Genomic DNA, 24742 nt, shown 5'->3' with positions numbered 1-24742 from the left:
TCCCGACTCCAGTTCAGCCTCTTTATTCCTAGGTATTCCATCAGTGGACCCAGGAGGTGGGGTAGATTCAGTGCTGTACTTAAGGGCTCTCAGAGAGCTCTCCTCCTACCCTTAGATACCTCTCCTTGGGCATGAATACCATCCTGACCTTGACCTTCTGGCCTTACCTCTCTTCTTGCTAATAACCAGCTATTGTATGAGACTGGTAATTTTTTTGGATAGGATCTTGAAATACAGAATGATCAGTCCCTTATACCTTTGGAGGATGGTTTGGAAATTGAGGTCCAGGCCAGGCCTTGAGGGAGTCGGGTGGCCAGGATACATTAATTTGATTAGGGCAGTTGTATATATGTATGTATGTATGTATTTTTAAGATTTTTTTATTTGTTTGACAGAGAGAGAGCACAGCAGGGGGAGTGGTTGGCAGAGTGAGAGGGAGAAGCAGGCTTTCTGCTGAGCAGGAGCCCGATATGGGGCTTAATCCCAGAATCTTGGGATCCTGACCCTTGGAAAGGCAGATGCTCAACCAAGAGAGCCACCCAGGCGCCCCAGGGGCAGTTGTATTTAGCTGTAAATTTGCAGAGAGTGTGGAGCTGGAAGGGCAGAGTTAAGACAGGGTCGGGGTCCATGCAAATGGAGGTAACCTAGGTCTAGTTATACTGTTGGTTCAAAAAAAAAAATCTGAGGACACTGTTACAGACATTTGTCAAAGGAACACATTCTGGAAAGAGACTTGATAAAGAAGCAAATTAATAGGGCGCCTGGGTGGCTCAGTGGGTTAAGCCGCTGCCTTCCGCTCAGGTCATGATCTCAGGGTCCTGGGATCCAGTCCCGCATCGGGCTCTCTGCTCAGCAGGGAGCCTGCTTCCTCCTCTCTCTCTCTCTGCCTACTTGTGATGTCTCTCTGTCAAATAAGTAAATAAATAATCTTTTAAAAAAAGAAGCAAATTAATATATAGATAGATTAATTTCATATTATTACATAATTAATTTTTTTCAGTTAGAACAAGTGTTTTCCTATTTAAGTAAAAACAAAGCCAAGCTTTTTGTTTCTTTCCATGTCCCCTTTTTTATGGTTTTGCAGCAGAATGCCCAATATGAAACATAATTACAAATACTCAGCTCCCACAGGCATCTGGACTCTAAGGTCTGTGTAGCAAAGCGAAACAAAACAAAAAACCAGTTTCTTTTATATAGAACATCCAAAATGAATTATAAAACACACAACAGTGCTTAATATCTTAATATTTTAATAAATACTTCATTCCTTTAGAATAAAGTCCATAAAGCATTCTCTCAAAAAAAAAAAAAAGATGAATGTGTCATCCACGCTCCTTTTTTTTTTTTTTTTTAAAGATTTTACTTATTTCTTTGTCAGAGAGAGAGAGAGGCCAAGAAGAGGGAGAAAGGTGACAGAGGGAGAGGGAGAGGGAGGCAGGGGGAGAAGCCGACTCCATGGCTGAGTAGGGAGTCTGATATGGGACTCGAGCCTAGGACCCTGGGGATCCTGACCTGAGCTGAAGACAGATGCTTAACCGACTGAGCCACCCGAGTGTCCTCAGACAGAACATGTTCTTTCTATCTTGCTTTTTTACTGGTCCTTCTGCCTCTTTTCACCCCTTTTACTGTCTGTTTTGGGTTTATAAAAGTGAACATATAATACTTTTAAATAGCCCCATGATACGAAAGAAACTGTCTTCCACAAAATGCCCAATATCGGTAGCCACAGCCCTCATCCTGGTACTGAGGAAGTCCAGTCCGAGGGCAGGCAGCTTTCACGTTGAGGTGACACACACCTTCTTCTCCCTACCTCTTCCTTTCACCCATCTCAGAGAGAGAGGAGTGGGAGAGAGGCAGAAACAAAACCCCAAAGAGCCCTATTTGCTGGCATAGTCAAGGATGAAGGTTTATTTTATTTATTTTATTTTTTTTTAAGGATGAAGGTTTAAAAGGATACCCACCATCCAGTTAATGCTGGAACTTGAAGCGAGGGTTGGTGGACTGGGGACATTAGTATTGTTTTACTTATTGAAGAAGAAAAAGAAACCCAACAAATACAGGACCCTAATATATAAAGAATATATAATAAAGGCTTAGTTTTAAATGAAAAAGAAATGAAGCAAGGGGTACAGTGGAGGAGGCAAAAGAAAGAGGGAGAAAAGATACTATCACCTCTTCTCTAATTAATTTTTTAATAGTGAAATCAGAGCCGGATGTTATTTTTTAATGGTGAAAAGGTAGATTGGGTTGGGGAGGACAGCACGTGGACCAGGTGAGCACAGGTAGACGATTGGGAAAGAGTATAGGAAGGCACACATTCACCCTGGCTGATCCTGTCCTCGAGTGGAATCTGTCTCCTGGGCTGAGCCAGGTGCGCCCTGAGCGCCTGATGGGCGTGGTCGCCCTGGCCGTGAAGATGTAGTGCCCGCCGAAGCCCAGTAGGTGGCAGCACATTCCTGAGGTCCGAGGTGGTAGTGGAGTGAGGCACCCGGCCACAGCCCTCCCTTGCTGGTGCTGGCTGCTTGCCTCTGAACGTCCTTACTTAGCAACTTTGGGTAGAAGTATTTATTGGTTTCCTCTGAGAAACCTAGAAAGCCAGTTGGCTTAGCTACTTGAGGAAGTTCTGTGCAGAAGCTCCTCCTCGCAGGAGGTTTGAGTGGCAGGTAAGGTGTGCAGGGAGAACTGAGAGCAAGGTCTCAGGAACTGGAGGCAGATTCTGGGATTTTGTGCTCTGCCTTGCCTTTAAAACAGTGGAGCTGGCTATAAATGAGAGAGAATTTTGGCGGCTCTGTTTCTTTATTTTTACTAAGCTAAGAAATAATACCTTTTTTCCTTTTAATTCAGAGGTACAAGATAAAAACCAAAGATGGACCATAACTAAGATAACCCCTTTTGACTATAAAAAATGATTTTAAAATAAGACCTGTTTAAGGTTTGAAAATTTGAACTACAGAAAAATATAAAATAAGATGTAAATGGCGGTGCCTTGGTGGCTTAGTCAGTGGTGTGTGTAACTCTTGATCTCACAGTTGTAGGTTTGAGCACCATGTTGGATGTAGAGATTACTTAAAAATAAAATCTCTTGGGGTGCCTGGGTGGCTCACTTGATTAAGTGTCTGACTCTTCAGCCCTTATGAGATCAAGACCCTGAACTGGGGTCCATGCTGGGCTGGGCAGGAGCCTACTTAAACAAACAAACAAATAAACTAAAACACAGGGGCGCCTGGGTGGCTCAGTGTGTTAAACCTCTGCCTTCAGCTCAGGTCATGATCTCAGGGTCCTAGGACTAAGCCCCACATGGGGCTCTCTGCTTAGTGGGGAGCCTACTTCCCACCCCCTCTCTCTCTGCCTGCCTTTCAGCCTACTTGTGGTATGTCTGTCAAATAAATAAAAATCTTTTAAAAAACAAACAAAAAACCCACAACTTTGTTATTCCCCACAAAGATGTATTTATTTATTTGACAGAGAGGGAGCACAAGTAGGCAGAGCAGCAGGCAGAGGCAGAGGGAGAAGCAGGCTCCCCACTGAGCAGGGACACCCCCTCCACAATGCAGGGCATGATCCCAGGACTCTGGGATTGTGACCTGAGCTGAAGGAAGCTGCTTAATTGACTGAGCCACCCAGGCACCCCCCCCAAAAACCCCAACTTTTAAAAAATAAATAAATACTAGTACAGTGGACATTTTTGTATGCTTGCTTTGAGATACTTGTACAACTCCAAATTCCTACGGGTGATCAGAAGGCAAATACATTTTAAAGCTTGTATGGCTGGCTGTAAAGAAACCCACTGCACCAGGAGCCCTTCTCTGTGGGGACACTGGTACCTAGCAGGAAGTAGGCCCAGCTTCCCTGCTGTAGGACAGCAGTCAGCTCCCTCCATGGCTTTTGCCTTCCCCACTGCAAATCTCCCCAGAGGTTGTGAGGTGAGTGTTCCCGTGTGGGAGCCTCCAGCCTTTCTTATAGCGTGGGGGAGCACTCCCTGGAGTCCCTTTATCGCTCTAGTGAGATTTTCCTTTCTGTCCTGGGGTGAGAGAGTGAATAACCACTTTGTCTGGCTCTTCCAGGTGAAGAAGGCCTATAGGCAGAAGGCCCTCTCCTGCCACCCAGACAAAAACCCGGATAATCCCAGAGCAGGTGAGACTCTCCCAGGTGTGGGAAGGTGAGACCTGCTCACCAGGACATGGTGTCTCCCCCATCTCCGCCCCCGTGGGCATGCTGGGGAGTGTTTGCATGTGCAGGCAGCCCCAAGCCTGCACTTTGCATTTGGGGGGCATCTGGTCGGTTGCCTGTGCAACCCCCTTCCTTTGCTGGTCCATCATCTGCTGATATCTGCCTTCTTGCCAGCCTGTGGCTTCTCTGAGGTGCTTTTCTGAAGGAGCACACCGTCATCAAGCCCAACTTCATTTTCTCCTCTCTCTTTTTTGATATGTATTTTTAGCTGAGCTCTTCCACCAGCTTTCTCAGGCCTTGGAGGTACTGACCGATGCTGCAGCCAGGGTAAGCTCATCCTCCTCCAATTGCCTTGTCCCTGTGGTATGAGCCCACTGTAGCACCTCGGCCTCAGTCCCCTGTACTCTGCCCAGTAGCCCAGTCCTTGTGGCCCTAGCTTGAGGCCTGATCGCCAGGCTGCCTCCCAATGGCCCTGGGACTGCAAGGCTGTGCTCTGGGCTAGTCCGCCAGCTGAGTGCTCCTTGATGTTCCTTTCTCCTGCCAGGCTGCATATGACAAGGTCAGGAAAGCCAAGAAGCAGGCAGCGGAGAGGACCCAGAAACTTGATGAGAGAAGGAAGAAAGTGAAGCTTGGTAGGTGACATTGTGGTGCTGGGTGGCCTTTGGTTTCCCTGGGCTATTTTCACATAGCCCTTCACCTTTCTTCCTGGAACCATGATTCTAGCACCTCCGAACTTTTTGGCTCCAGCTCTGGGCACAGCCCTGCTGTCAGGGGTGGGTCCTGAAGGACACTCTTAGGAATAAGAGCAGTGACTAGATTTACTACCGGCTAGCGTTGTGACAGATGCCTCCTGTAATTACGACAACTATCCAAGGAGGTGGGTATTACCAAACCCATTTTTTATAGATAAAGAAGCTAAGGTACCAAAAGGGTAAGAATCACTGAAGCTGGGATTTAATCCCGCACGGTATGAGTGAAGCCTGTTTTCCTGATCACCGTGCCATCTTGGATCTTTCCGTGCGTCCCAGCCTCACTTCTGCATGGAGCTTTCACTCTGTGGAGTCCCCTCAGAAGGATCCAAATAGGCATTCTTTTTTTTTTTTTTAAATAAACAGTTTTATTATGGTGTATTTTGAATATCATCTACCCATTTCAAGTGTACGATTTTTTTCTTTAAGATTTTATTTATTTATTTGACACAGAGAGATCACAAGTAGGCAGAGAGAGGCAGGCAGAGAGAGAGGAAGGGAAGCAGGCTCCCTGCTGAGCAGAGAGCCCGACGCGGGGCTCAATCCCAGGACCCTGAGATCATGACCCGAGCCGAAGGCAGAGGCTTAACCCACTGAGCCACCCAGGCGCCCCTCAAGTGTACGATTTAATGATTTTGAGGAAATTTCCCAAATGGTGCAACTGTGACTGTAAATCAGCTTTAGAACATTTTTATCATTGCAGTAAGATTGTTCCAGATGGTCTTTACCCAATTTTCCTCCCCTTCTTCTTGCCTATTTGACATCCATATATTTAATATGTACATATACCATCCCGGTTCTTCCATCTTGCTATCAAGAACAAACAAAAAAACCTGGTGATTCTAGATAAGTAAAGTGCCCTGAGAAGAAAGCTGTGAGTGCCAGGCTGGAGAGGAGGGTTTGTCACAGCAGCTGGCCTGGCCTAGGGCCACAGGCAGGTTTCTCTTGGAAGGTGGGAAGGGCTCCAGGACATGGGGTGATGTCTTCACACAGACTCTGCCATTGCTGTAGGAGCCACCAGACTCTAGTCCCAAGTGAGGCTTGGTAAATGTGGGCTGAGAGGGAGGTAGAGAAGATGGTGGGGCCTCGATCTCTGCTGTGGGAGAAGCGTCAGGCTGTGGTGCCAAACCACAGGAGCAGGCCAGCAACTCCACCCTCGGCATCCCTGCCACATGGCCCTGGGCTGCTGACCTAAGCAGCCGCCCACACCCTGTTCACTGATCGGAGAACCAGCTTGGTCAGCGGGAGCTGATTTAACTCTTGCAGACCCCGGCCACTCGGCTGAAGCCTATACTTCATCTGTGCTTTGACTTTTCTCGATGAAGACTAACTTGGGAGCACATGGGGCTGGAGGGAGGGGGGAGAGCTACTCTGTGGTTTCACCCTCCGTGAGACTCTGGGTGGGCTGCGGCCATGTAGAAACTGCTTAGATCAGACACTGGGTCACTCAACTCTCATGCCCAGACCTGGAGGCCCGAGAGCAGCAGGCCCAGGCCCACGGCAGTGAGGAGGAGGAGGAAAGCAGGAGCACCAGGACACTGGAGCAGGAGGTGCGTCTGGGTGTGTTAGCCCAAATCCATCTGCAGGAAATGGAGGAAGGTGGGCCTGGGTGGCTTTTGTGGCTGCGGACGGCATGCCCTTCCCTGTTCCTCCGTGGGGTCTGGGTAATCTGTCCGACCCGCAGGTTGCTGAGCCCTAGCTTGCAGGTGGAGCCTCCCAGGGACCTTCACAAGGGCAGCCAGCCTGGAATTGGATCTGCACAGAATTGTCACTCCCCCCAACCCTGCTCTGCAGATCGAACGCCTTCGAGAAGAGGGCTCCCGGCAGCTGGAGGAGCAGCAGAAGCTGATCCAGGAGCAGATACGCCAGGAGCGGGAGCAGAGGTTGAGAGGTACGCATCCCTCACATCCCCCGACATCCCCTCTGAGGCAGATACCCAGAGCGGCCGCACGGGCTGTTCGGTGGAGTTGCTCTGGAGGTTTCCACCTGCTTGGAGCCCTGGGGGCACCTGACTCAGACATACGCCACCTGTCCCTTCTTCCCACCACTTCTCTGGGGCCTATTTGTTTTTCACTCTGCCTGAAATCTGCTGGCCCTGTTTGAGTCCTAAGCAGAGCTGACTCTATTTTAGAGCAGTTTGGTAGGGGGGAAGGTTCTGGGATACTTTGTTTCAGTATAACTATGCTTTTGTTGGTAAAGTGCTAACCATGGCCTTCAGCTGGGCAGACGGCCCCTGAGGGAGCAGCTCCTCTGGGTGCGGGTGGGATTGCCTCTACTTCCCCCCTGAAGCTCATCAGCAGGGCAGATACTGCCCTTGGTAAGGAGTGACTTTTTATAGGTCCTTCAGGCTCTGGGTTGTGTCTCCTTTAGAGAACCTGCTGCCTCCCTCCTATTCTACCTTGCTAATTTTCCCAAATTTTTTAGGAAAGGCAGAAAGTCCTGAAGGCAGAGGAACCCCTAAGCTAAAGGTGAGCCTTGTGGGACCCATGAACCACTGCACAGTACCCCTTATCAAAAAGAACAGATTCTTCTGGGGGTTCTAGGGGTTCTGGCTGGGATGCCAGGTCTCTGGGAGCCAGCACCAGCCGCCAGGTCCTTCCATCCTCCTGCTGCCTAAGGATCAGATCAGCCTCTCAGAGCTCACCCTGAAAAGCCCTCTTAGCCCTGGCAATTGCCGGGCAGCGCTCCCCAGAAACCCTGGAAGGGGAACATCTCATGGGGGTGGAAGTGTGGTCTCAGGTGAGCAGGCCACTCTGCCTGTCCATTTTCAAGAGAAACACATTTTTGCGGGGTCACTCCCTAGATGACAAGTGCCTAGAAGACCATCAAGGTGTTGCTCTGCCCATTAAGCTCAGGTGCTGGCACTGTTCGGGCCGAGGTCAGAGTTTAATGGTGGTGCCCATTGCTGTCCTTGCAGCTAAAATGGAAGTGCAAGAAGGAAGATGAGTCAAAAGGCGGCTACTCCAGAGATGTCCTCTTACAGCTTTTCCAGAAGGTCTGCCCTGCCACCTTCCCTCTTTCCCATCACTTCTGCCCGTACCTCAGCCAAAACCCCGAATCTCCACGCCTAAACTTCCCTTAACATCTCTGCCAGCCTTTTTTGCTGTCTCACAGACCACAGGGCAGCCCAGAGGCTTTCTCCGCCAGCGGCCATCTGGTTCTTGTGTTGCCATGTCCCCTCCAGTCTCGTGTCGCCCTCCCTGCCCAGCTCTGGACCTTGCCATCTGGAGTGTGTGGGGAGAGACGGGGTGGGAAGGTGGCACAGAAGCCCCATCCCATTTCCCACCTTTGGTGACAGTCTCAATCTTCAGTCCTTTGCCCAGGTCTCCTTTCCTTTGCTACCACATTGCAGCAAAAACCCTTTCTTTCCCATCTCTGATCCCTCTCTGGGAATTTAGCAACAAAGCATTATCGGCCAGCCAAAAATGCCCCGGCAGGCCTCAGGCCAACCCAGACTTGTCTTGCTCCCAAAGGCTGAGCCATGCTTACTGGGACCCCCTTGTCCTTACAGTATGGAGAGGTGCTTAACCTGGTGCTTTCTAGTAAGAAGGCTGGCACTGCTGTGGTAGAGTTTGCAACCATCAAGGCTGCGGTGAGTGCTGGGGGAGGCTTTGGGGGGCCATGGTGGCCCCACTATTTCAGAGTAGGAGCCAGTACTGTGGGCCTTCTGAGCTTAGGTATCCATACTCCCAGAGGCTCCCCCACCCCCCCACCAATTCCTGGGAGTAGAGGCACAGCAAGTAAAGATAAGGAAGAGCAGAGGCCGACTCTGTTTCCTGCTTCACACCCTCTACCCTCTACCCTCCTTTGGGAGCTGGCATCCCTCCAGGAATGCTTTGCCTCTCTCCCCACCCCCCAGTTAGAAGGCTCATACCCCCCACTCACCCATGAGGAGGGTTAAAGGTTCAGCCCATCATTGTGTGAGGGTTGCTTGGTTTTGTCTGGAGGATGACAGTGCTGGTTCTGGTTCTTTCTGCTGGTGTAGAGAGAGCCATTTTATGGCTGATTGGAGCCACGGGACCAGGACTGGGTACTGTGTTTGGCAGGAGCTGGCTGTCCAGAATGAAGTGGGCCTGGTTGATAACCCTCTGAAGATTTCCTGGTTGGAGGGACGACCGCAGGGTGGGAGGGGTCCCAGCCACTCAGGACTGTCACAGGTAAGGAACCATACCTCTGTCAGCCGGGTCTGCTCAGGGTTTGTGGGACCTTTTCCTGTCTGGGCTCTGCTCGGGGCCCTTTCCTCCCAAATCCAGGTTGTCAGGAGCAGAGTGAGACTGGCAGGTTTGCCAGCCTAAACAGGACTGGGATTTTGTCCTGACTTTTTCTGTCTCTGAGTGCTAGGACCCCAGCCCACACAGAATACTTAGACCCTACTTTCCCGCCACAACCCCGTGTCTGGCTGGGGCTCCTACCCTCACCCTGAGGGGCTTTTCTGGCCCCCAGGCTGCTTGGTTGTTGTGTGAAGCCCTGGGTGCTTTGACTACCTGGTGCTGCAGGCTGCTTGAGCGCCCTCTTGTCCCCCACCACTCCCACCGGCTCCTGTTCCCAGGGTGTCTGGAGCTGCGTGGGGCAGGGGCCAGCAGGCAAGAGGAAGCCTCCTCAGTACCAGCACTAGCGCCTCTGCCGGTCCCAGGGCGCTGCCTGCACAGATGCCTTGTGGTGTGGCACAGATCTGGCGCTGGCTCTCAGCCTTCCAGCTTTGTGAGGGTTTCTGTTCGCCACCTGCACACACCTGGCCCTGGTTACACTGGCCCACTTTGGCAGGACAGAGAGCCTTCGGGCCCAGAGCTGTCCCTTCCCTGAAATGGCCCATGGATCTGTTGGGCGCCTCAGGCTGCCATGCTCACAGCCCACTCCGTGGGGGAGAGGGTCCCCAGGGTCCGCAGGACTTTGCTCTCATTGCCTCAGCTGTGCTTGCTCCCCTGTGTGCTCTCAGCTGGCTGGGAGTGTGGCCCAGGACTGGGACAGAGGAGAAAGATGAACGGGCAGGAGCCCTTCCTTAGAGACCTCATTCCCCACTGTTAAGTTCCAGCATTTCACAGCCCCAGAGGACAGTCCATAGGCCATGCTACAAAGGACTTTATTCATTTTCTCCTGCATCCAGAGGGGAGCCTTTGAACTCCGCAAGTCCGCACAGAGGAGGGAAGAGGGAGGCTGTCGGTATAGGTATGGAAGCCGTGTGCGTCGAAGCTTCCTCTCCCTCTCTGCCAGGCTTGGAGAGGCCTGTGGTGTCAGAACCACGTGGCCAGCCAGTCTGAGTTCTGGTTGCAAGTCTTCTGGCCAGGCCATGAGACGGGGGCAGTAGCACAGCCCTTGGCCTTGACCAGTGGGCCGGCCCTGGGTAGCAGGCCCCCATCGTCAGGGGGGTTGGGCAAGGCAGAGCTCCTCAATCCTGGTGGAGGATTCTGGAGACCTCTTGAGCTGCTTCACAGTAACAGCCACAGGCTTCGTGTCCATTCCCGATCCAGTTCTCCTATGCTCTTGGGGCAGAAAGGGAAATCTGCCACTGTTCCTGCTACATTTCCCAAGGGTTCCCATCACTAAAATTCTGGGAACTGCCCCAAGCACCCCTTTGCAGGCTGTGCCTGTGCCTTTGGCTGCCATTCCCTATAGCCTCCTTCCTTGGGCACCAGGCGTGCTCTGGACAGCTGCCTGGGCGGCTTGTCTTGTCCATTTTTGGCAAGTGATTTGTTTGCCCTTCCCCCTGAGTTGTACTGTGCACCTCTACCTGCCTCTCTTTTTTTACTCTGCCAGTCCCTCCCCTTCCCTGCAGGTCCTGTTTATTCCCTTACCCCACTGTGCACTCATGGCTCCAGGCCATGGCCTAGACCCAAGCTGCCTGCTAGGGCTTTCTCCAGTGATGTTCATGTTCAGCCAGCACTGTCCAAAGTGGTAGCCATTCATCACGTGTGGCTGCTGAACATTTGAAATGTGGCTAGTGCAGCCATGGGACTAAATTCTTAATTTTACTTAATTTCAATTTGAACAGCCACACACAGTTAGTGGGTGGGACCCATTTTGCCTTGCCCTATCCTGTGATGCCTCTCTGTTAACAGTGGGTTCTAAGGGGCCGGTGCAGGACACCTGTCTGACCCGCGCAGTCTGCATGTCCTCCACTCCCCTGGACTCACCCTTTGTGCTGTCCTCCCCCTCTGCTGGCCTCTGCCCCGTCCCTGTGGTTACAGGCGTGGCCTCCCTTGCCCAGCCCAGCCAACTGCCTTCAGGGCTTCTGCCACCAAGTGCCCCCTCACAGCACTTCCAGCTTGCCTCTGTGCCTCTGCTCCCAGGTGATGTGGAGGACTTCAGGACCTGGAGGGCAGGCATGACCCTGGATTTCTCTTCCTAATTCTCCTGAATCTGCAGCTGTACCCTCCTTCCAGGCTTCCGGCTCTTCCAGTGACCCCACCTCTGCCCACCCGCACCCCATTCAGAAGCTAGGTTCACTCGGAAATTGCTCCCTCAGCATCTGTAGAACTTCCTCAAGAAGTGAAATCCCCAGGTCCACTTTGAAGGAGAAGAAGGGATCACTGAGGTCTGGAGCAGGTGTCCCCTGGAAGGGGGGAGTGTCCAGAAGGTCATTGTCAGAGTAGTGGTGGAGGGCGCCTGCCAGTGAGAGCGCAGAAGGCAGGGTGGCCGAGTAGGCCGTGTGGTAGGCGGGCGGGGGCTCCAGGATGTTGGGGCAGCTGGAGCTCTCTCGGTAGAGGCGGGGAGGCTTGGGCGGGGCCAGCAGGGTGGCCCGGGGCTGCTCGTCCCCCCACAGAGGCAGGCGCCGGCCATCTGGCCGCCCTCGCAACTCCCGGATGACTTCTCGGTTGCTGTACTCCTCATGGTCCCCGCCAGCTGTACTCGCCTGGCTGAGCACGCTGCCCTGTCGCCGGAGTCGCCGTGGCCGCCCCAGGCTCAGTCGCTTGAAGAAGGAGGCATTGCGGAAGGAGCCTTTCCGCCAGGTCTCCATGGCATGCAGGGGAGCCAGCAGACAAGCAGCCCAGTTCAAGAGTAGCTAGTCACCATGGGGTCCCTGCTGGAGCAGTGAGTGGCTAGAGCGTGGGGACAGCCCTGGTTAGAAGCACAGACTTTTGGCCAGCATCTTGGGCGGCAGCAAGAGGTCCTGGGACGAGGGTGCTTTTGTCTGGGAGAGCTGAGGGGTGGGAGTTCCTGGCAACAGGAGTTTCCCAGAGGGATAGGCTTGGCCTGGTTACTTGATCGGACAGTGGGGGAAAAACCCCAGGAGGAAGAAGCAGCACTTACTGGAGTCGCAGTGCGGGCAGCCCCATCTGAGGTGCCAATGGTGGATGTCGCGGTGCTGGAGCGGCCTGGGCTGCTTCCCTGGGGGCCGCCGCTCTGGGTGGGCCCGAGCTCACCTTGCCTTCCCGTCCCTTGAACTTGGCCTCTCCGCCTCAGCGCCCGGACTCTGATGAGTGGCTTGGCTGTTTGTGCCGGTGTGTGGCAGTGGGGATTGTTGTTTTCAGGTGACTCAGTCAGGTGGGAAGCCAGGTTTCATGCTCTTAGGTAATTGCAGCATCCGAGGGCTGGGATTGGGCCAGCGGTGGCCAACACCCCCGGGCACTGGGGAGCTTCGGATTCCCCTGAGGACTCTCTGGGGGCAGCCCTGCTTTGTGCGTCACCACTGTTGCTTCCTTTTCCCCCTGCAGCCTCTCTGCCTGGGGCCCTAACCCCCTTAGGCCCCCAAGTGTCTGTGAGGGAGGGGCCCCAGGAGGGTGGGTATTAATTGAAAGGCAGGCATGTGGAACAGTTGTTGGGGAAGGAAGAGAGACCTGTCTCTAGTGTGGGTGACTCAGTCCTGGGGCCTGGTGACAGGCCCTCATTAGCCAAACCTGCAGGTACGAGGGGGAAGAGACAGAGGGTGTGTTAACGGGAAGCAGCCCCATGCCTATAAAGGGCTGGCCCCTCCCTCGGCTGGGCTCAGGGCATGCCAGGGTGCCTCTGAGGTTTGCTCTGCAGGGCAGCCTTACCTTGGAAATGGGGGAGCTGCTCTCCCCATGGCCTGACACCCAGTCTGGCAGTTTCTCATCTTCCTGGATTTACTCCCATAGCCTCAGGGCAGGAGGGAGCAGTTGAGGGCCGAGGTCCTGCTGCCTCCTCCTGCCTTGCTCCAGTCCTTCCCCTTGGGTCACTTGCGCCTTCTTTGGGGTCCCCCCGCTGTGGAAAGGGCTGAGCCACACAGGGCTGCCTTAAAGTGTCAGCTGTGCCCTGGGCCAGGTTAGGTAGGTGGGCCTGGCTGGGAGGGCTCTTGTTCTGGGACAGAGAAGGAGGCTGGAATGGTTAGAGAAGTGGCGGGCGGTGGGGGGGTGCTGGTCCTGGGCTGAGTCACACTTCCTGGTTCTGTACAGCCCTAACCTCAAACCAGTTGGCCATGGTCTGGCATCTTAACCGGGGTCACTCCCTTCATATTCCCCAGGTCACTGACCACTGAACCTCCCCCAGCTTATTAGTGAGCGAGCACTCGCTGGGTCTGCCGCAGGACAGGCTCTGCAGTTGGCTGTGTCCGCACCCCCTGGCCTGGCTTACTGTGTGCCAGCTCAGGTGGGCCTCACGCTTCACACAGCTTTAGCTATACTGATGGAAGAAGTGCTTTGGTCCCTGCGGTAGACCCTATGGCAGTGTGGGGTTGGAGGGGGTGGGAGGATCGGAGCTCCATCGCAGGGCTGCCTCTTGGGCCCACAACACTGGCATGTTGGGTTGGTTGTTTATTAGTCTTTTGATTATTGACATATAGCACTGCTTACTCCCCCGCACTGTGCTGGCAAGATCATAAAAGAAAAAGGCACGGGCCCTGCCCTCCAGCAGGCCTGGTGTGTATTTTTAGGAGGGGAGTGGCCTCATGCGTGTTTCTCTCTCCTTCCAGTGCGGGGGGGCTGACAGAGGCTGGTTTTAGGGCAGGGCTCCCCGCTCTGGTGTCCAGGCAGGAGCCAAGTGTGCACTGCGGGAAGGAGGGGGTGGTGGTCTCGCAGAGCCCAGGGCATTTCTGTCCCTCTGACAGTGTAATCACTGGAAACCTGTGAGAAGCAGGAGCCACAGGAGGCGGAAAGGAGTGTCAAATAAAGGGCGGGGAGGCAATGAAGGGTGACGGCCTGGCCCTGGCGGGCGCATGGAGTGATTCAGCCCAAGATGGAGCAGGGCTGACTGTGGGTGGAAGGCCTGGGGGGCGGGGGCTGATAGCTGCTCCGGATGGAGGAGAGGAGGGCCCGCTGAGAAGTATGGGGCCTCCTCACCCCCTGACTCAGGACTAGTTCTGCCTAGGCCAGCTCTCCAAGTCTGGAATGTGGGGCTGCACCCTGCTTCCCTGACCGACTTCCCCTGGTTGCCCCCTGCCCCCCAGGGCTCAGTGCTGTCAGAGAGGGACTACGAGAGCCTCGTCATGATGCGCATGCGCCAGGCAGCGGAGCGGCAACAGCTGATCGCCCAGATGCAGCGGGAGGACGAGGTGGGGCAGCCCACGTAGTCTTCTAACTCCAGCCCACTCACCCACAGCCCCCTTCTTGAACATCACCAATAAACCTTTCTTTTTTCTTTTTCTTGTTTTTGGTTTGTTTTTTTTTTTTTTTTTACAAGAATCTACCTCTATTGCATATGTAGGTGTAGGGTGCTGGCCCGACCAAGTGCGTCCCTGATTCCTGGACTCTGCCCGAGAGGGTTCCACCCAGGCCTGGCTCTCCCTCCCCGTGAGTGAGCCGACCCCCAGGGAGGGGCTCTGCGCAGTGAAAGTCAGTGGGCCAGCAGAACAGAGGAGCAAGCACTTGACACAGGCCTTTATTGGCTTGGACCAGGTATGCAGGACCCACCCGCCCAGTCCTGGGCTGTGCTCCTTGGGGGCTCCCAGTTCCCGGCCAGGGACAGCCTGGCTCTTTCGGGCCCCTCAACCTGCGCACAAAACACGGCCTCCTCCAGGGCTCTCAGCCAGGCCATAAAGCTGGAGGGGCAGCTGGGAGCACCAGGGCAAGGGCCCTGCCCTCTCACCCCATCCTCTGGGGCTGAGGCAGGTTTCAGAAAAGGCCATTCACAGCCCAGTGGTGCCTGGCTAAGGAAAATGACAATTTGGGAAAAGAGGGACCAGGCAGTGAGTGAATGGGGACTCAGGATCAGGGCCTGTGGCATCCACTCATAAAAGGGGTGCTCTGTGTGTTCCTCAGTGTGAGAGGGTCACTCCTTGTGCAGGCACCACACCAGGGTCTGGCCCACCCCCGTCATGCTCAGCACACGGAAGCCCCTGCGTTCCAGTTTGTCCAGCACTATGCGAGGAGGATCGCTGACAAAGTACTCATAACTGTGAAGAGAAGGGGGAGAGGGGACAGCGTCAGAGGGCACGCAGCACCAACTCCCCGCACAGGTGTCTGCTCGTGACAAGGCTGGGTCAGGAATCCTTGTCCTGATGGATACTTGCTGGGTGCCTTCTAGTGCCAGGCTAAGTGCGCACTCCCTGCCGCCTCCCCCGCCAAGCACTGGGCTTGCATATCTTGTTCCTTCCTCCCAACAACCTAAGGAAGGTACCATGATTGCTCCCATTTTATAAACAAGAAATCTTGGAGGAGTTGGGTAGCTTTCCAAATGTCATTGGGATGGCAGAACCCACGTTAGTCTGACGATAGCCCCATGTGCATGGGGCCACTGTGCTATTCAGGAGGAATGACCTGTTCTTTCCAGGGTGCCCCCCAGGGCTCTGCCCCCTCTTGCTGCCCTGCCTGTCCCATGGTCCTGGAGCAGCAGGTTGACCCCTAATAGCACCTGGCTCTGGGTGCTGCTCTCTGGCATAGGGAATGCTGGCTGTCTCTTTTAGGGCTGATTGACTGTGAAGGGTTGTCAGAGAGATAAAGGGCTCAAGCCCCAAGCTGGGCATCTGGAGGCAAATGCCTCCTGGTAAAGGAATGGGGTTGGGTTCAGCCCTCCAACTCTGACCCAAGGGGCTGGAGCCAGCTTGCCTCCTTTCTCCCCTCTTTGAACTGGGGCTCATTCTTACAGCACTTCTCTCGAGCTCCAAGCCTGTGGAGCTGGTGTGAAGAACGCCAGGGGAAGTGGCCAAGTCTCCAGGCAGCAGCCGAGCTGAAAGTAGGACCCACACTGCCTCGCCTATTTGTAGAGTTTAGCTATCTTACTTAGCCAGCCGGAGGGAAACCTTTCTCTCTGTGCTGGTCTTTGTCTCAATGGGGTCCAGCTCTGAGATGAGAGGGCAGGGCAAGGAGCAGACCACTTATGGAGTCCTCCACACAGCTGGACTCTGTCCTCAGGTTTCCTTGTGAAGGGAGGGCCAGTGAGAAAAATTTCAGAGCAAGCTGGGGGGCTGCGGTAAAGCCACAGACAGGACTGACCCCACAGAGGACAGAGCCCCATGATGCAGGCAGGGCCTCTGAGGCTGGGCACTGGCATCGTCCCTGGGCTTGGCTGTGTAAAGGAAACAGGGACTCTGCTTGGGGGGCTGCAGGGGAAGATCCTTAAGAATATGCCGCTACTTACAAGTTGTTTCCCAAGGCGCTTCTCTTGGAGGCCCCCAGATACTGCATCAGCTCTGGATCTGAGTGTTCATCGCCCACCATGGTAGGGCCCACCTCCTGCAAGACAAGCCACAAGGGCTGCTTGGCTGGCTGCCAGGGAGAGGGAGAAGGGCTCTCTGCCCTTCCTCCCCTGCCTGTTGGCCCTGAGCCAGTTCAGGGCTGGACAGGGTGCTGAGGAAAACGGGGGGCTGAGCATGAGCTGGGAAAGGGTGGAGCCCTCAATGATCAGGCCAGGCGGTATGAGGCGTCCCTAGCCCTTCCAAGCCGAGCTGGTCATTGCCTGCCTCCTGGCATCTTCCTGCTGGGCATCACTACCCGTGTTTGTGTGTCTCAGAATCACCTGGAAAACAAACGAAAACCGGTCCACACAAAAACTGGTACAGAAGTGTTCATCGCAGCATTATTCACAAGACCCAAAAACGGGGAGACAGCCTAAGTGTTTGTCCTCTGACAATCGGATGAACTGATGGAGCCACACAGTGGGATGGTACCCAGCAAAACAGAGGAATGGGTAAGTACCTGTGCCCCCTACAATACAGATGAACTTCGAAAATGCACAAGTGAAAGAAGCCAGACATGGAAGTAATTAGTGGTTACCTAGGGCTGGGGGGCTAAGGTGCAGTGAGGAGTGACTACTAAGATACAGGGCATGGGTACAGGGTGTCTTTTCAAGAGAATGGAAATGTTTTAAAGTTGGTGGTAGTGATGGCTGCACAACTCGAGTATGCTTTAAAAATAAGGAATTGTACACTTTAAATTGGTGTGTTCTTTGAAATGTATGCTATATATCAGTAAAGCTGTCATATATATTATATAATTATATATAATATTTAATAATATATACACGTGTGTGTGTGTGTGTATTTTTTTTTTTTTAATTGCCTGAAGAGCACTGAATTCCCCAGCCCCAGGAGTAGAGAGTATTTTGGGAGGTCTGGGAAGGGGCCCAGGAGTGCACATTTTAACTGCCCAAGTAACTGGTTCTCTAGGGCACTGCCAGGACCTCACCTGTCCCACGGCAACCCCACCACCTGCACCCACTGTCTCCATCTCAGGGGACCTGTGCATGCGCTGACGGGGTGGGAAAGAACGGAGGTGCCGGCTGGGCTGCCCAGTTGAACCATTCTGAAGTTAAAAGGGGATTCCTGGGGCGACCAGGACTGTCTTGGATGAGGAAATTGTACCCAGAGAAAGGGCCATCACTTCTGACTCCGGAATGGTCTCCCCACCTCTAACCACAGGTCCTGTCTCCCTTTCTCTCCTAAAGGTTTTCTGGAAGAACCGAGGGTGCTGTTTGTAGCTGTGGATGGGCCAGGCCTTGGCATAGGTGTTTTAGTGTCTTAGCACGTTGTTTTCTTTTCCAAATCTCTTTTCCCCAAAGTATTTCCACTCCCACCCACCCACCCCCACCCCAACCCCTGTGGAGTCGCTCTCGTAGGGCAATGGGTGTTGTACGCATGAGGCCAGGCCTTCCTGGCTTCCTTGGATGGGCAGGTAGGACAGGAGCCCCAAGGGCCCTGAGCTCACTCCGCCGGCGGGGACGCACGCACCCTACCCGCTCCGCGGCCCTGGAAGCGCGTGCGGACCAGAACTTCCCGAACCCCGCGATCCCAGCCGAGTCCGTTTCCCCAGCCCCCAACCTGCAGCCCGAGGGGGCGTGTCCCGGGCAGCTTCCGGGTCCAGTCACTGGCGGGCGCTGCCCGAGAGGGAGGCGCCAAGGTGCAGTGGAAGCTCCCTCTGCCCCCGTCCGGCCCCAAACAACTCCATCCCAACTCGCAGGGCGCGGATACTCACCATGCGGATCTGGGTGCTGATGAGCACGTAGGGCATGGTGCGCGCGTCCCGGCCGGGCTCCCACCCAGGGCTTTGGGCTCTGCGCCGACGCCAGCCTCTCGAGCTCCTGGACTGCACCCGCCGCCCAGAGTCCAGTTACTCCAGCTCTGGCCTCGGGCGGTGCCAATCCCAGTGCGCCCGGCCCGTGACTGCCGCGGCCGGCCAATCGGGAGCGGGCACCCGTGACGCGCCCCCGCACTTGACGATTTGGTCCGCCTCCTGCCCTCAGGGCCGTGCTCTGGGACATTGCCTTGGGACGTTGGCGCGCACCCTCTGCCTGGAGTGGGGGGTGGTCTAGCGGGCTAGGCGGGCTGCGGCGGGGCGTGCTGTAAAGCGTGCGTGTTGACCGTGCGCCCGCTTTCTGCAACATCTTGGGCACTAGGTTCCAAAGTCCTGCTGGTCCCCGTCCCCGTCGAAGCAGAGCCGGAAAGAATCCGGGTCTCTCCGGAAAGGTCCCTCCCAAGCTCAAGCCCTCCCCACCCAGGGACGCCTCTAAAGCTCTAAAGTGATACCCCTTTCTCTGGGTACAATTTCCACTCTAAAGTGGATCCCCACTTCTGGTCCCCAGGACACATTCTCCTGGGACTCCGTCAGCGCACGGGAGACAGGGGTGGGACGCTTGTGGCTACAGCTAGAATAACTATTTCGTGTGCACCGCGCCTTTCCTCCTCCCTGAATGTAATTCCTAGTGCAACGGCCGAACCTTGCATTTCTGTGCTCCCATCGGTAAATCTATAGAGGAACCTCATGAGCGTTTGGCTGTGTGTCAGTCCCCGAGCGATTTAAACCAATGGAATCTGGCCCCCACTTTGGAGAGCTTCCCACGAAGCTGGAGAGATGCAGCGCACGCGCGCGAAATCACAAGGCAACAACTGAGGCAAAAAGAAACTACATTCCCGGACACCAGCCCCAGATCAGAGGGCAGCAAGTGCACTTGGTGTGTCCACGCCCTCATCTCGGTGTTTCAAAATCTGAAAACTCAAAAGATTCTCTACCCGCCTTGTGATTGGTTCTCTAAAAAACAAAGCAAAAACAAAACAAAATAGAACAAAACAAAAAATAGCCTGTAACCTTCTCTGGCCCTTGAACAATCTTCTCGTCCCTGAAGGGCCCTTACAGGCCTGCTCTGTGCCTCCAGCAACTTGGCAGATGTGGAGAGCACTGGAAGGGAAAGAGGCAGTTGTAATCCTAAAGGACTCTTTGAGGTCTGTTTGACTATTCTGTACTCCCTCGGCCTATTCTCCACCTCCACGACTAACACTTTAGCTGGAGAGAGAAGATCCTCATGTCTAACGAAGGAGTCATTAAAAGATTAATACTCTGTCCATATAAAGAACTCCTACAGGAGCGCCTGGGTGGCTCAGTGGGTTAAAGCCTCTGCTTTCGGCTCAGGTCATGATCCCAGGGTCCTGGGATCGAGCCCTGCATCGGGCTGTCTGCTCTGCGGAGAGCCTGCTTCCTCCTCTCTCTCTCTCTCTCTGCCTGCCTCTCTGCCTACTTGTGATCTCTGTCTGTCAAATAAATAAATAAAATCTTAAAAAAAAAAAAAAAGAACTCCTACAAATCAACAACAACAACAAAAAAGATAAATCAATAGAAAAAACATAGGCAAATGACTTGAATAGGCACTTTCAAAAGAGGGAATGGAAATGGCCGGTAAACCGATAACATGATGTCCAATATCACTAGAAATTCCAGAAATGCAAATCACACTGTATTTTATTTTCTATTTTAAAGAGTCATTTATTTTTATTTTTTTGAAGATTTTATTTATTTGACAGACCATGACCTGACTGGAAACCAAGAATCTGAGGCTTAACCAACTGAGCTGCCCGGGTGCCCCTCAAACTATACATATATATATATATTTTTTTTTTTAAAGATTTTATTTATTTATTTGACAGAGAGAGAGATCACAAGTAGGCAGAGAGGCAGGCAGAGAGAGAGGAGGAAGCAGGCTCCCTGCTGAGCAGAGAGCCCGATACAGGACTCGATCCCAGGACCCTGAGATCATGACCTGAGCCGAAGGCAGCGGCTTAACCCACTGAGCCACCCAGGCACCCTATACATATATTTTTAAATATTTTATTTATTTATTTGAGAGGGAGAGACAGAGCATGAGTGCAGGGAGGAGCAGAGGGAGAGGGAGAAGCAGACTCTCTGCCGCAGGGAGCCTGATGTGGGGCTTGATCCCAGGGCTCTGGAATCATGACCTGAGCCAAAGGCAGACCCTTAACCAACCCAGCCACCCACTTGCCCCTCAAACTACATTTTAAACCACAATGAGATACTACTATAATGATTTGCTAAATTAATAGATAAACCTGTAAACACTGAGTGTTGGTGGAAAGGTCTAACAATGGGAACATTACTGTTGGGACTAGAAAGTGTTACGATTGATACACCTTGGAAAACAACGTAGCTTCGTCTAACAAAGCTGAAATTGTGCATGGGTATGACCTAGCTAAACCCAACCTAGATAAACCTCAGGAAAACTCACTCATCAGGATGCATGTATAAGATTATCATATCATAAGCAACCTGGGTGGCTCGGTCGGTGAAGGGTCTGCCTGCATCTAAGGTCATGATCCCAGGGTCCTAGGATCGAGTCCCACATCAGGCTCTCTGCTCAGTGAAGAGCCTGCTTCTCCCTCTCCCTCTGCCTGCCATTCTGCCTACTTGTGATCTCTGTCTGTCAAATGAATAAATAAAATCTTTAAAAAAAAGAGTGGAGTGAGTTTTTGGTTGATTGATACAACAGAAACCGCAGAGCCATAAAAAATACGAAGTACATAAGTAAATTGTGAAAAAGAGAGAATAATTCTACTTACAGCTCACAACTTGCCAAACTAAATAATACATTGTTTGGGGATAAAAACATAAGGTTAAATTACACATCAATAAAAAATATGTGGTGAAATTATAACGAAGAGTAAGGGAATGATAAATGTAATATTTAGGGCAGTGTTCACCTCTGAGAGAAGTGAAAGGGACTAACTAGGCAGGAACAGCCGTGCTGGAGTCTTAGAAGGCAAAAGTGATGTTCTCTTTCTCACACTAGTACCTGGATGCTCAGGGTTATACATGTCTTCAATCCTTATTGTATTATAAATACACTTTTTAGCTATTAAATATTTAATAATAACAATTTTTAAAAAATATATTTTATTTATTTGACAGAAATCACAAGCAGGCTGAGCAGAGAGCCCAATGCAGGGCTGGATCCCAGGACCCTGAGATCATGATCTGAGCCAAAGGCAGAGGCTTAACCCACTGAGCCACCCAGGCACCCCTACTTACCTTTTAATTGTGAGATATTTTACAAATATGAGAGTACATTTAATGTAATGTACATTGTAAGGAATAATTTAAAGGCAACAAGGTTCCTACCCCACAGTTTAAGGAATAGAAATTTACCAATACCTCTCCTGTTCATTTCTAATGATTCAGTTCAACTGGTATCTTCTGAAAAACATGAATCATAATTGTGTTGGTGGTAAGAAAAGAGTGCTTTTAATATACTTTTCCCCTAATTTTTTCTCATTTTTCTGAGATAAGCATGTGTATCTTCAGTAATAAGACAATATTAATTTTTGGAGAGAATAAAAAGTCATTTCTTTTGGGGAACCTTTCCAGACTACAACCTTGGTGGGCTTAATCTTTTAATTTTTGTTTCCAAGGCTTGGTTACCTCCACTATACTTGGTTACATGAATATCTGCTTTCTAGTCTCGCTACCCCACCAGTGTGTTCACTCTTCCAGGTTGGGGTTCATGCTCAATTCATCTCCATAGTCCCTGAACTCCAGTGCAGAAGCGACCCACAGAAGCTGAATGTGGAGGGAGGAAGGGAAGAAGGAATAACCAGTACCCAGGCCCCACCACCCAGACAATGTCTTCATGATGAAAAACTGACTCGTGGAAGAACAATTTCTTCTCTTCCTGCAGGGGAGGAAGATCTGCCAGATAAACGGATTGTGGCAAGACGTGAGGCCAGATGGGCAGACCAAGCAGGGGAATTCATTTCCCTCTGGATATTAAAGATGTTATCTGGTGGGCACGTGGCTGCCACAGCACTCAGTAGCGGGGTGGGGGATTCTGGATGGATCTTTCTATCTTCTGCGGCATCTGCAGACCAGTTTTGCAAATGTAATAAAGCCCTGGCCATCTAAGACGGCACCACCTTCCCATCTCCTCTTCGCTCCGGCCCAGCCTGAGAGAGGGGAGCAGCAGCCCCCAGATTCCTGCTCTCATCTCTGCTCTGAATAGGCCAACTTCATCTACCCACCTGGCTCTTCCAAGACAGGCAACATAGTCAAATGCCTTGGGATGGTGGCATTACTCTCTGTGTCTGACCACTAAGGTAGTTGACACTTAAAAAAATTTGTTCTTATTGGGGAACCTGGGTGGCTCAGTGGGTTAAGCCTCTGCCTTTGGCTCAGATCATGATCTCAGGGTCCTGGGATCGAGTCCCGCATTGGGCTCTCTGCTCAGGAGGGAGCCTGCTTCCCTCTCTCTCTCTCTCTCTCTCTCTGTCTTTCTCTCTCTCTATCTCTGCCTGCCTCTCTGCCTGCTTGTGATCTCTCTCTCTGTCAAATAAATAAATAAAATCTTTAAAAGGTAAATAAATATAATATCTAGACAAGGATTTAAGGAGGACTCATTTAGATAATTCACATGTCACTAAACGAAATTTTAACTTGAGAGAAATGTTGGTGGTAAAACTGGAATTGTAGTCCTGTATTTTCAGTTTTTAAAATTATAAGAAGTTGCATAAAATTTCAAAAGTTTAAAGTGGAATTATAAAAATCAGTGGGCCATGGTGGTATTAACCTTATAAATAAAACTGCCAGGGGCGCCTGGGTGGCTCAATCATTAAGCATCTGCCTTGGGCTCAGGTCTGGACCCCAGGATCCTGGGATCCATCCCTGCATCAGGCTTCCTGTTCTATGGGAAGCCTGCTTCTCCCTCTCCCACTCCCTCTGCTTGTGTTCCCTCTCTCACTTCGTCTCTCTCTGTCAAATAAATAAATAAAATCTTTATTTTTAAAGAAGATTTTATGGGGTGCCTGGGTGGCTCAGTGGGTTAAAGCCTCTGCCTTCGGCTCAGGTCATGATCTCGGGGTCCTGGGATCGAGCCCCGCGTCGGGCTCTCTCTTGGCGGGGAGCCTGCTTCCCCCTACCCGCCCCCCCCCCCGCCTCTCTGCCTACTTGTGATCTGTCTCTGTCAAAGAAATAAAGAAAATCTTAAAAAAAAAAAAGATTTTATTTATTTATTTGACAGACAGAGATCACATGTAAGCAGAGGCAGGAAGAAAGCGGGGGGGGGGGGGAGCAGGGCTTGCAGGACCCTGGGATCATGACCTGAGCCCAAGGCAGAAGGTTTAACCCACTGAGCCCCCCAGGTGCCCCATAAATAAAATCTTAAAAAAAAAAACAAAACTGCCAATTGTTTTACCAACAAAAACATAGGTTTATTCAGGGATAGCAGAGGTTTGTAATCCAGGATAAGAAAGCTACAGCAAAACCAGAGGCAAGTTCAACAAACAAAGGAGAGAAATGTTATTTTACGGAAAAGAAGGAGGAAGTTGGGAGGAGTTGTTTTGAACATCAATCTGAGAATTCTTTCTTTAGTCGTCAGCTCCGAACCTCACCCCACCAAACATGACTTAGGTTCTGGAACTTCATCAAATCCACTGGAGAGTAGCAAGAGTTAAAGGTGACGATGGTTTTTCATAGGCTGAGTTGCAGGGGCAGCTGATTTATTTCAGGGGATGCAATGTACATCTTTTTCTGTGGGAGCCTGTAATTTATGATTCTCTTCAGTTGAGATTCTTCTGTTAGGGGTCTGTAATTTACAATTCTTCCTGTAACTGACATTGAGTAGTATGGTTGTCCCTTGGTTTCCCTTTATTAATTTTCACAACGGGCACAGAAATCCTGAAGAATATTGATTTTTTTAAAAAACGAAATGGTATCTGAACCAATTTAAGCAATTAGAGACGAACTCAAGTTTTAGCCACACCCAAGTGCTTAAAAAATATTATTGGAGGAATGAATTTCATTTACATTCTGGAAATGAAAAAGCAGTTTATAATTCTGTTCTTGATCGAGGTATTACAGATCATGTAAGGTTTAAGATTTTTTTTAGTGCTGGGATTTGTCTATGTTAGGTGAAAACTGGCCCTGGTGACCCTGGGACCTCTTGAAGGTAACCAGCCATTTATCTGGTCTAATTTGAACTGCTAAGGGTGCTACTGTCTTGTGCTCAGTAAATGGTTCAAGTAAAACTGCATAAGCAAATCAAGCCGAAATCAAATAGTGTCAAGGAAAGATGGGGAGGGGGTGATGTTGTCCAGAAGGACAACGGGTTATTATTCTAGGCAGAAGCGACAGCAGACGCAAAGGGAGAAAAGACGTTCGGGAACAGCAGGAAACCTGGTGGGACTGGAGGGAAATGGAACCTCATCTGGCCAGCAGAGGTAC

The 24742-nt window shown here is 51.8% G+C and overlaps 3 protein-coding genes across 5 annotated transcripts in view; 1 reads left to right on the top strand and 2 right to left on the bottom strand.

The window, feature by feature from the left end:
- DNAJC17 (DnaJ heat shock protein family (Hsp40) member C17) overlaps positions 1-14455 on the top strand; it is a 36770-nt gene extending 22315 nt beyond the window's left edge. Inside the window, exons 2-12 of one of the 2 annotated variants that reach the window (XM_013055423.2) lie at positions 4065-4134; positions 4439-4497; positions 4715-4802; positions 6384-6469; positions 6714-6810; positions 7344-7387; positions 7837-7914; positions 8431-8511; positions 8966-9076; positions 10024-10085; positions 14260-14455. In XM_013055423.2, coding sequence (XP_012910877.1) covers positions 4065-4134; positions 4439-4497; positions 4715-4802; positions 6384-6469; positions 6714-6810; positions 7344-7387; positions 7837-7914; positions 8431-8511; positions 8966-9076; positions 10024-10085; positions 14260-14302 — 819 coding nt within the window. In that variant the 3' untranslated portion in view covers positions 14303-14455. The remainder of the gene's footprint in view (positions 1-4064; positions 4135-4438; positions 4498-4714; positions 4803-6383; positions 6470-6713; positions 6811-7343; positions 7388-7836; positions 7915-8430; positions 8512-8965; positions 9077-10023; positions 10086-14259) is intronic. The other variant, XM_004751117.3, reaches the window with a different exon arrangement.
- Positions 9981-14260, bottom strand: CUNH15orf62 (chromosome unknown C15orf62 homolog). The gene has a single exon (XM_013055424.2). The coding sequence runs from the start codon at positions 11872-11874 to the stop codon at positions 11347-11349; it is 528 nt and encodes a 175-aa protein (XP_012910878.1). The 5' UTR covers positions 11875-14260; the 3' UTR covers positions 9981-11346.
- A 219-nt stretch (positions 14456-14674) lies between the features above and the next one.
- GCHFR (GTP cyclohydrolase I feedback regulator) lies at positions 14675-18644 on the bottom strand. Of its 2 annotated transcripts, XM_004751115.3 has the most exons (3): positions 18221-18393; positions 16389-16483; positions 14675-15204 (listed from the first exon to the last, which is right to left on the bottom strand). In XM_004751115.3, exons 1-3 carry the CDS (start codon positions 18254-18256, stop codon positions 15081-15083), a joined length of 255 nt encoding a protein of 84 aa, XP_004751172.1. In that variant the 5' UTR covers positions 18257-18393; the 3' UTR covers positions 14675-15080. The 2 variants fall into 2 exon arrangements, with proteins under 2 accessions (XP_004751172.1, XP_044923808.1); XM_045067873.1 differs by lacking the exons at positions 14675-15204; positions 16389-16483 and adding an exon at positions 16490-16766 and having other exon boundaries at positions 18221-18644.
- Between the last annotated feature and the right edge of the window lie 6098 nt (positions 18645-24742).

This window comes from Mustela putorius, unplaced genomic scaffold, assembly GCF_011764305.1.
Source record: "Mustela putorius furo isolate JIRA1106 unplaced genomic scaffold, ASM1176430v1.1 tig00003898_pilon_pilon_pilon, whole genome shotgun sequence".
Taxonomy (NCBI): domain Eukaryota; kingdom Metazoa; phylum Chordata; class Mammalia; order Carnivora; family Mustelidae; genus Mustela; species Mustela putorius.
Note: the sequence above shows the minus strand (reverse complement) of the source record. Positions and strands in the feature narration are given on the sequence as shown.

What these genes read in the sequence shown, in the direction of transcription:
- CUNH15orf62 (XM_013055424.2), bottom strand. Translation starts at nt 11,874, where the DNA reads ATGGAGACCTGGCGGAAAGGCTCCTTCCGCAATGCCTCCTTCTTCAAG.
- GCHFR (XM_045067873.1), bottom strand. Translation starts at nt 18,629, where the DNA reads ATGTTGCAGAAAGCGGGCGCACGGTCAACACGCACGCTTTACAGCACG. An exon ending in TCAGCACCCAGATCCGCATG is followed by an intron (nt 16,767 to 18,220) that starts GTGAGTATCCGC and finishes TTTGTTTTCCAG; the next exon opens with GTGATTCTGAGACACACAAA.